Source organism: Camellia sinensis, chromosome 6 (genome assembly GCF_055761805.1).
Source record: "Camellia sinensis isolate YWXY chromosome 6, ASM5576180v1, whole genome shotgun sequence".
NCBI classification, from domain to species: domain Eukaryota; kingdom Viridiplantae; phylum Streptophyta; class Magnoliopsida; order Ericales; family Theaceae; genus Camellia; species Camellia sinensis.
In genome coordinates this window covers 202,958,779-202,970,218 of record NC_138966.1, presented here as the reverse complement: position 1 = coordinate 202,970,218, position 11,440 = coordinate 202,958,779, and the positions used below count along the sequence as shown (strand labels likewise).

Here is an 11,440-nt window from a genome sequence, read left to right as displayed (position 1 = left end):
GTTTAATTGAAATTCGATTCAGAACGATTAAATTAGAGTAAGTAGTGCTCAATTAAGACTAATTAATGAATTCTTTAATCCAAGCCTACAAACGTGGAAAAAGAGAGAGACCAAAAGTAAGATTGAGTTCAACCAGGGAGAATGGGTGAATTGCTAGGAATTGTTGAAAACTTGAGGAGAGTTTAGAAATTTAAGCCTCTACACTTGTGAATCCAAAGTATTAGGTAATAATTCAAGCCTTTAGTCTTACTTTTGAGTTGGTAAGTTCATGAATACAAGAGAATTAAGTTGAAATTGAACTAAAATAAAGAAGTATAAATCATACCATGCATGCATTCATATTTCATGACATTTTGAAGTTGTCTTCAACGATATTCTCTCATGCATGTTGTAATTCTAGCATGGTTTGAAGAACTCATACCATTTCTCACCATTGGACCTTATTTGATCATGTTTTGGAAATCATGAACCCAAGTGTATACATGCATGTTATGTTCATATCATGTTCTTATATTTCAAGTTGAATTTTTGCACAATTGACTGACTCTTGGGCCTTGATTTTGTGAAAGGATCTTTAATTCTTAATGTTTTCAAAGTCTAAACTTATTTTCTCAAGTTTTGGGGGCCAAGAGTTGTGTTTTGATAAGTTAGATTCGAGTTTTGAGCTAAAGAGTGCAATCTCGAAATTTCAGATTTTGCACATCCTCTCGAGTGAAGGAATCCACGCTTGAGCGACCACTCTGAGTGCGTCTACTTCCGCTCAAGCGACCAGAAGTCAGCTCAAGCATAAAATGCAAGCTCCCAGACGTTCTTATGTTTTGCAGTCCGCTCGAGCGACAAAAGTTGCGCTTGAGCGAGGACATGTCTCTCACGTCCAAGCGAGCATCGAACAGAAAAATCAAGCAACCAGCACTTTTACAAAAGTTTACAGACCACTCAATCGACGAATCTTGTGCTCGAGCGATCACTCACATTTTGCTTCCTACGCTCAAGCCACGACCCCATTTTTAGCACTTTTCATTAAGTGTTTTCAAGTGCATTTTCGCATCCTCTTTCTATCATAGACATTCCTAGGCCAAAATTAAGACACCATAATGAGGATAAAGAAGTGAAAACACACCAAGACAAGAAAAAACTAAGTTAATGATTCCGGGGTGTGTAATTCACTACGTATTCGTTCTGTATTTGTGTAGGTCACGTGCCACAAGATATCTGAATTGCCTACCATGTCCGTTACTTTGAGCTATCTGTTATCTATGAGTAATAACTTAATAAAGTTATGTTCAAGTTAAATTATTTTCTGAATATGGAATAAGATTTGTTTTACGAAATGCCATGTTTTATACTATGAATGATTGTCCAACTCAAACAAATGTTTGTGGTATCATGCTATGAACAAAGTATGCTATCTGTACCCGGACCAGAGGTTCCTTATGGAACTGACAAGTTATCTGTACTCGACTGGAGGTTCTTTTATGGAACTGACAAGTTATCCGTACTCGGCCGAAAGTTTCTCTATAGAACTTACAAGTATAATCTACGATGCTCTATATATGATCTGTTAGCGCTAACGGATAAACCATGTATGATCAAGCATGAATTCTGAATTCTGTATATGAATTGAATAAGAATACGAATGTGAACTAGCTTAGTCATTGGACATCATTCATTTAATCCTTTACTCTGTTATTATTCACTGGGCTTCCGCTCACTATTTATATTATGTATGTAGGTGATCAAGCACATGACCAGGCTCAAAGTTGAGGACCTGGCATCTCAGTTTTTGTCAGCCGACCTTTGCGCCTCCCGAGGAGGTTCCAGATTAAGTCAAGTTTAGTGGCTGTGCTGTTATGAATGTATAAGACTCTGTTTCTTTTGCTCAATGAACAAGTTTCTCTGTTTTTATGTACACAAAGTGACGGGCAAATACCGTATCGTTTGACGTCACTTGTATGTTTATAAAAGTTAAAGATTATCTGTCTTATGTATGTCTTCATAGCTTGATGGACTATGTATATTTTATGTATTTGCTTTCGCAGCCCCTAATGATACATTATTATGTTAAGAGGCCTTTGGTAATCCAAGGATTACTGGCCGGTTATGACGCTAAACTTATAGGGGCGGGTTTGGGTCGTGACATTAGCTCTGCACCCTGTTTGGCCAAAATTCAATTTTTTGTTTGTTTCGCTTATTTTTTGCACCTTTTCTAATCATTTTGGCCTGGTTTCCAACTATTTTCGACGTTCCGGATTCACTGGTGCACTCTGTTTTATCCAGTTCTACTTTGTCATCACTGGTTCTCCTTTGTGATTCATTATTTAATCACCTCATGGTTCATTCAGACAGTTATCCTCAACACAATCACTATTCTAGACCCTCCACAATATATAGCCGAGATCAGTTTTTAGCACATTTTGCATCTACTACAGTTGCCTCTGGTTCCTCATCCATTGTTACCCCGACACCACCCTACATTCTTCAGGACATTGAAGCTATTGTCAAAAAGGTTATTTCTACCTCTAGTACACCCTCTACTGTTCTCTCAATTACTCCAGGTACCTCTTCTTGGTATTTTGATTCTGCTTGTTGCAACCATATGACCTTTAACCCTACACTTTTCTCCTCTATTACATTTTCTTCTACGTTACCTGTTATTCACACTGCTGATGGCTCTTAAATGCATGTTAGTCATATAGGTTGTATTTTCCACCTCTACTGTTCTCTACCCCACACTTATCTGATCCCCAATCTTACACTTAATCTTGTTTCAATTGGTCAACTCTGTGATCTTGGCCTCACTTTTCTCTTTTCTTCAACTGGTTGTGTTGTGCAAGATCCGAAAACGAGACAGACTCTTGGGATTGGCCGTAAACATTGTCGTCTGTTTGAGCTCATCCACCTTCGCATTCCTTCCTTCAGTCCTTCCACTATCCAGACTGCTACCCATACTACTCCTAGTTCTCCTCTTGCCTTATGGCATTCTCGGTTAGGTCATGTTTCTTTTGGTTGTTTACGATCTCTAGTTTCCAACAGTCAGTTAGGTCCTATTCCAAATGATAAAATAGATTGTCTATCTTATTAACTAGCAAAACAATCTGCTTTACCATTTCCATTTCTATGTCTTATGCACCTTTTGATCTCATACACTCTGATGTTTGGGGATCGGCACCTAATACCACTACGGGGGGATCTAAATACTTTGTCATTTTTGTAAATGATTTCACTTGTTTTACCTGATTATTTCTGATGAAGTCTTGCTCACCACAAATATACTATGATTTCTCACAAATGGTCACAACTCAATTTTCTTCCACCATAAAAGTTTTACGTACTGACAATGCCCAAGAATACAAATAAACAATTTTTTTGAGATTCCTTCGTCAAAATGGCACACTTTCTCACTATTCTTGTCCTGGTACCTCCTAACAAAATGGTCGTGCTGAGCGTAAACATCGTCATCTTTTAGATACTGTTCGTGCTCTTTTAATTTCCTCTTCTTGTCCTGGGCACTTTGAGGGGAATCCGCTCTCATAACTACCTATACTATCAACTGTGTTCCTTCTCCTACCATCAACAATCATGCCCCATATGAGCGCTTATATGGCCAGCCTCGTGCCTATTCTTGTCTCCGTGTGTTTGGATGTGCTTGTTTTGTCCTCCTTTAACCACGTGAGCATTCCAAATTAGAACCTCGAGCCCGTCTGTGTTTCTTCTTGGGGTATGGAATTGAACATAAAGGCTATCGTTGTTGGGATCCTATTTCTCAACGTGTTTTTGTTTCTCGTCATGTGGTATTTTGGAAACACTATTTCTGTCATGCTACCTTCGGCCCATCCTGAGGATCCTGCTCTATCTCCTGGTCCTGCTAATGCTACACCCTGATCCTACTCCTACTCCTGCTCCTACTCTTGCCATGCTGCCTTCGGCCCATCCTGAGGCTCCTACTCCGCCTCCTGGTCCTGCTTCTGAGGTACGTCTTCGTCATTCTATTCGAGTAACATAACCTTCTGTCCCTCTTCGTGATTTCATTGTTAGTTTTACTGCATTTTTCTCTCATGAACCTACTTCCTATCGAAAGGCTTATTCTAACCCTTTTTGGCAGCAAGCTATGACTAATGAACTATAGGCTTTTGATAAAACTCATACTTGATCTTCCTCCTGGCAAAAGTGTTGTTAGTTACAAATGGGTTTACAAGCTCAAGACTCATTCTGATGGTTCTATTGAGCGTTACAAAGCTCGTCTTGTTGCCGGGGGGTTTACTCTAGAATATGGGATTGACTATGAAGAAACCTTTGCTCCTGTTGCTCGTCTGACTTTTGTTCGTAACTTACTTGTCGTTGCTGCTGCTCACCGTTGGAAACTTTGTCAGATGGATGTGAAGAATGCAGTTCTCAATGGCGATCTCACTAAGGAAGTTTATATGCAACCTCCACTTGGTTCCTCTGTTTCACCCTCCAAAGTCTGTAAACTTCGCACTGCTTTATATGGCTTGAAACAAGCTCGTCGTGCTTGGTTCGCCAAGTTTAGCTCCACCATTCATGATTTTGAATTCTCTTCCAATGCCTATGATTCTGCCTTTTTTATTCGTAAGACAGGGTGTGGCACTATTCTTCTTCTTCTCTATGTGGATGATATGATCATCACTGGAGATGACATAGTGGGTATCTCTAGTCTCAAACAATTTCTCAATCGCCAGTTTGAGATGAAGGATTTAGGTTTTCTCAGCTATTTTCTCGGCTTGGAAATCTCTCATGATCTGTCTGGTTACTTTCTCTCCCAAGCCAAGTATACTTCTAATCTCTTGGCTTGTGCTGGTCTTACCGATTACAAGACTGCCTCTACTCCCGTTGATCCTCAGACTCATCTCACACCTCTTGACGGTCACCTGTTGTCTGATGCTACTTTATATCGTCAACTAGTTGGCAGTCTTGTCTATCTTATGGTTACTCGTCTAGACATTTCTTATTATGTTCACATTGTTAGTCAGTTCATGGATGCTCTTCGCTCTCCGCACTATGATGCTCTAGTTCGTATTTTACGCTATCTCAAAGGCACTATGTTTCATGGTCTTCACTACTTCACTCACTTTTCAATACAATTACATGTATTTTCCGATGCTGATTGGGTAGGGGACCCTATTGATCGTCGTTCTACTACAAGATTATGTTTCTTTTTGGGTGACTCTCTCATTGCCTGGCGTAGCAAGAAGCAAACTCTTGTTACGCATTCTAGTACTGAGGCTGAGTATTGTGCTCTTGCTAACACTACTCAGGAGCTTGTGTGGCTTCGCTGGCTTCTTTCTAATATGGGGATTTCTCATTCTACTGCGCTTAACCTCTATTGTGATAATCAGAGAGCTATTCAAATTGCCTATAATGATGTCTTCCATGATCGCACAAAACATCTTGAGATTGATTGTCACTTCATATGACATCATATTACTAGTGGCACTGTTTGTCTTATCTTTGTTATCTCTGCCAATCAGACAGCCGACATCTTTACCAAGGCTCATCCTAGTGGTTGTTTTAGTAATCTAGTTTCCAAACTCAAGTTGGTTAATGCCTACCCACCTTGAGTTTGAGGGGGGCTGTTAATGTATATTATTATATTGTACTTATCTATTTGTATCTCTATCCCTATCTTGTATCTCTATCTTCTTCTATACTTATCCTTACTATACTTATCTAGGTTTTTTTTCAGCCTATATATACAGACTTCTACTATTGTATTCATTCATTCAATTAAATAATATAGATAAACAATTCTAACACCCTCCGTTACCTGCCCCTCAGGGCCCTTATCAATCACCACCCCCAACCCCTCCCCATCTTTTAGCAATCACCCCAAATCTAATGATTAGAGCAATTTCATAAAGGTGCTTTGGAAAGATAGTTAAAAATTAATTTTTAACTTTTTAACTTTTTTTTTTTGTGTGTGTGTGTGTGTGTGTGTGTGTGTGTGTAAGAGAGGAAAAGTGGATTAAAAGTTGAAAAATAGCTTTTAACCCACCTTCCAAAATAGGCCATAACATATGAGTTGGGTTCCAATTTTATTTTACCCAGCATCCCCTAATAATGTTTTGACAATCTTGTTTTATTTTATAAAAGGAAAAAAATAATTTGTCCATAGTAGTTAGATCTATTGTTATTTGTTTTGTAAATCATTCATTAATAATGAATAAAGCCAAATATAAACCATTGTGGGAGTCAGAAAAAAAATATATATATCAACTTATTGGGCTAACCCAAATAAGGCCTACCAAGGGGGCCAAACTGTTAGGCTTACTCGGCCCACTCCCCATCTATAAAAGAAAGGCACCTCATGGAATGTAAGGAGGATCTCTCTCTACTCCACATAGCACACAAACACTCTTCATTTTTATACATTTATTCTTTCAATCAAATGACTAACTTTACCATCAGAGTGTCTCCGGCCGGCAACCTCGGTTGGGTGGTGCCAATCATGCTCATTTTTGCAGATATACAGGGACAAAGTTCATCTCTTCATTGGATCTCTGCAATCCATGTGAGAGGATATTTTATGGTCTCACAATTGGTGCCGTCTGTGGGAATTGTCTACAAGAGTTCAACGAAGATAAGAGCAAACATGTTATTGTAAGTAAAAATTCAACAACACTTTGATCTATTTGCTCTCGAAAAATTATTTTAAAATTGGTTCTTAAATGGGATTTACGTATGTGTGTGCACTTACAAACTCTCTAAAAACCCTTTGTTCATGGTGCATGTTGATGAAAAAGTTTTAACCTAGAACAGATTCATAGGTCTACTTTTACAACTCTGTTTTCTCTCTCTAAAAATGGGTTTCACACTTTTCTTGGTGCAAACATCTTTTTGGCAATTCAATAAAGCAACTCGGCTAAATTTATACACTGGTTTGTCCATTTATTTATTTATTCTTTATTTCTCAAAACTTATCTTAAAGTTGATTCTTAACGTTTATGCACATGTACCTATACTAAAAATTTCTATAGAATCCAAGACTCGGTCTTCACTTTCTCTCTATAGAAGTATCCTCGGCAAGAAAAATTGGCAACATTAGGACCACTTCAATTACCATAAAGGTTCGTAATATTTCCTTTCTTTAATCATCTAACTCTATCTCTCTAAGTATAATTTCACTAATTTATTGTTTATATAAAACTATGATCTTTACTAAAGTTTTTGCATAGTTTGAGTTAGATTGGGTTAGCATTATTGTTCAGCCAAAACAAAGCCAAAAGGCGATGGTAAGTGTTCTCAGCCAAAGAGTTGTCGAAGAAGTATTTCATTACCAACTTGCCGACCAAGCGTTTTTTGCGAGCCGATGCTCGAGATGCGTCGCCAACCAAGAGTCTGGGCCAACCAAGAACCCAAGGTATCTAGACCCAACTGGCAATCCCGCTAAAGTGATGCTCCACCTAAAGTTCTGCGATGCCACTCTAACGATTGTTCGACAATACCATTCTCTCGGAGGTGCCGGCTCATTGTCACGATCATTTTGGCATGGCCAAGTTGCCAAACTCAACAAAACCAAAGGCGAAATTGTTGCCGATCAAGCTCCTGGCGAAGTCAAAATTATAAATGAGGTGCCATGTTTTGGCACTAGTTACTGACTAAGAACTTCAACACACCGCAAAGGACTTGCCAACTAGATATTCTGCGATGTCCGGGTGACCATATACCACAATTTCGATTGCCGCCCACGTATTTGGCAAGCCATGTACAAAAGGGAATTACTGCACAAGTGTTCTCGGCAAGACAAACCCAAAGAGAAGGCCGACCATTAGCTTTCGGCAAGCGATAAAGGTGACTCACTTTCGGCATAGAAATGATGTTGCCCAACCAACAGTTCTCAAGAACACAACTCAATAACATTCTTCGGCCAAATGGCTCAAGTTCTTCGACAAACCAACAATGGCGCTGTTTGGCAATCCAACACGGCTATTCGGCAGCTTTTCATTTATATTCGACGTTTGAGCCCATGCATCTGTATTTCGGCAGTGCTGCAACTCAACCAATTGCTCGGCGAAGCTCCAAAGGAACTCGACAAATCCATACCCCCGAGCTCCATTCTTTGGCAACGAAAACGGCCTCGATTATTCGTCGCCGAGTGCATATTCAACAACATGAACCACCAAGCTTTTTTGCCAATCACCTGCTCCCCCCAAAGCACATTCTTCTGCTGACACACTTTAGTTGGGGACGAGATGAACAAAAGAACAAACAAAACCACAACAAAAATGATGATAGAATAATCGTGTTTTTGGTCAAATTTTAGGGATTCGACGGCATCCAAACAAAGGCAGAATGCAGCATCTGACTAATGGAATGAACACTAGACCAAGAGATGAATCTAACGCCGTAGAAATGAGGCCAATCGGATTTAAAACGAGGAAATTACAAGGGCTCAAACTTTGGTGTTTAAATCTCAAACATCTACATTTCACGTCTGCTGCATAAGAAAGATGACCTAAAACGAGGAGATAAAGAGAGGGAAGGGAGAATTATAAGATGGATCCCCAGGGTTGGAATCTAGTAATACGAAGAAGAAGAGGAGGACATCCAAGTGCAGAGTCGAGGGAGGGAGCTTTGATTACAATTTTTATAGATAATATCCCAGAATCGATGGATCCCCAGGGTTTGTTCCAGCTCTTCCGTAAGTTTGGTCTAGTCAAAGATGTGTTCATCCCTGGGAAGAGGAGGAAGGCTTCAAACTCCAGATTTGGGTTTGTTAGATACAACTGTGAGGTAGCGGCACGGGTGGCGATACAGAAGGCAGATGGTTTGTGGTGTAGGAATAAGGCTTTGAGGGTGAAGCGCGCTGAGTATCAGAAGCCCCAGTCTGTGGGCCGACAGAAAAGCAGGGAGCCGAGGAGAGGTGATGTAGGTAGTGTAGAGAACTGGTGGGCGCAAAAGAAGCTGTGGAAAGGAAAGGGAGCCCAAAAATCTTATGCAGAAGCACTACTGAATGGCGTAGGCAGGGATACGGATAGGGTTGTGATAAAGGCTTCTCAGGAAGGGAATGGGTGGAGTAGTGAAAGTCTAGTTGTTCAACTGTGCAGCTTCTTAGCCTTCGAGGCATTCACAGAGGAAATGAGAAGCAAAGGAATGACAGATGTAGTTGCAAGAGAAGGGGGTGGCAAGTTAGTCCTCTTAACTTTCCCCACTGAACATCAAAAGCTGAAAGGTAAGAGAGAGCTGCAGGGTTGGGGCAGAAGTGGTGCGAATCAATCAATGAGTGGAGCAAAGGTCAGTTTTTACAGCAAGAGAGGTGTATCTGGCTGTATTGTTTTGGCATTCCCTTAAACTTATGGAGTATCGCGACAGTTCGCAGCATAGGCGGCAACTGGGGAAAGGTTGTTCAATATGAAGAGGACTTTAATGATCCTAGATCTTTCGAACAGACTAGAGTTAGGGTGATCACTAGTTGTATGGAGTGGATTAATACGACAATCTATCTGTTGCACAATGGGAGTCATATCCCGGTGAGAGTTTGTGAAGAGTTTCCCAATTGTTTATTTCCAAGTTCTCCAGAGAGCATAGGTAAAGTTCAAGGTAGCTTGCAATTCAATGGTAGTGGAGAGGAAGACCAGTCGTCCGGCAATGGCGGAACATCCAAGAGAGTCAAGGGAGCGTCTGTGGGAAGGCAAGAGTTGGAGAGTGTAGGTCTGGAGGTAGCCTCTCGGATAATGGAAACAGTGATGGGCAGTTCAGAGGTGCAGGCTAGGGTTAATGATGAGAAGCTTGCTAATGTAGCAGGGTGCAGCATGGGGAATGACAAGGAAGACGCATGTACCAAGGCGAATGGGGTGGGGCTAGAAGTCAACTCCCACCAGGTAATCATGAGTGGAGTTCAAAATCGTGATGTGGATCTGTGTAGCCCGGGTCTTTTGAGGGAGCTGAGTGGGCCAGCAGAGGCAAGGCCCAGTATAAATCTGGAGGTATTAATTAAGGGTGTGCAGCAGGGACATGAGCCCAGTGGACTAATTCAGGACCTAGGGTCGGAGTTAAGTGGTGTTTTGGCTCAACCTTCGGGTAGAACAGCTGAAGCCCAAACAAAACAAAACCTAAAACAGATTGTTAAGGCCCAACGGTCTGCAGTTGGGAGCTTTGTAAGGGAAGGAGCAACGCAGGGAAGGGGTAAGCAGTGGAAAAAAGGCATGGATCACAGGAAATGGGTGTTTGGTAGATTGGGTTTTCAGAATGGAGCTATCTTCAGAGCTTCTGCCGAAGTTGCAGCTTCCCAAAAGTCTTCTTCTTCTCAGAGTCAAGCACCGAAAAGAAGGAGGCAATTGCTTGATGAGGCTATGGCCACTGTGAGAGTGGGCACAGAGCTAGGAATGGACTTCCGTGGCAAAGAGGAAGAGGTAGTTAGTAAAATTGAGGAGCTGGAAGAGAAGGATTTGAGCAGAATTGAAGGAGGAGAAATGGCAACGGGAGTTTAGTTGGTGTTCAGGGGGGGATTGGGTGTTATTTGTGTGTTTGAATGAAGTTAGTTTCTTGGAATATTCGAGGGCTAGGTAGGCCAAAAAAGAGGGGTAAAATTAAGAGAATGGTGAGGGAGAGAGAGGTAAATGTGCTCTTTCTTCAGGAGACAAAAAGGAGTAACATGGATGATCATTTTGTGAAGTCAATATGGCCGTTTGAAGAGGTGGAGTTTATGGTGGTGGATTCAGTAGGTAGCGCTGGAGGTCTTTTGTGTATATGGAGGCCGCAAATCTTTGAACTCAAGAGCTGCTGCAGTGGCAGAAACTTCATCATATTATCAGGTATCTCAAGTACCTTCTTTCTGTGTACTCTTGTGAATATATATGCTCCTAATGAGGTTCGTGGGAGAAGGCAGCTATGGGAATCTTTAGTGAGTATCCATCATCATTTCCCAAACCCATGGTGTGTGGGAGGAGATTTCAATGAGATTAGATACATGGGAGAGAGGAAGGGTTGTTCTTCTAGAGATAGGGGGATGAAGGATTTCAATGAATTTGTGGAAAACATGGAATTAACTGATTTGCCTTTGCTAGGCAGGCAGTATACGTGGTGCAATGCCCTAGATGGGTATAGATGGAGTAGGATAGATAGATTTTTGCTGGATGTGAAGTGGTTGGAAAAATTTTCATTCAAGCAATGGGGCCTTCCAAGGTCAATCTCAGACCATTGCCCCATTATGTTAAAGGAAGATGGTAGGGATTGGGGACCAAAGCCTTTTAAGTTTATCAATGCTTGGTTATCGCATCCATCTTTTTTGTCTGAAGTAAAGAAAAGGTGGGACGAAGCACAAGTTCAAGGATGGGCAGGGTTTAGAGTAATGAGAAAGTTGAACTTACTTAGGAATCACTTAAGGGTATGGAACAAGGATGTGTTTGGAAATATTGATATTCAACTTAAGAAGGCAGAGGAGGAGCTCCATGAGTAGGATTTGAAGGCGGAGTCTAGCCCCCTC

At 41.0% G+C, this 11,440-nt stretch overlaps 1 protein-coding gene across 1 annotated transcript; it reads left to right on the top strand.

The window, feature by feature from the left end:
* Positions 1 to 10,609: 10,609 nt before the first annotated feature.
* On the top strand, positions 10,610 to 11,413 carry LOC114259414 (uncharacterized). Its single transcript, XM_082876928.1, has one exon. It carries the CDS (start codon positions 10,610 to 10,612, stop codon positions 11,411 to 11,413), a length of 804 nt encoding a protein of 267 aa, XP_082733054.1.
* Positions 11,414 to 11,440: the final 27 nt, after the last annotated feature.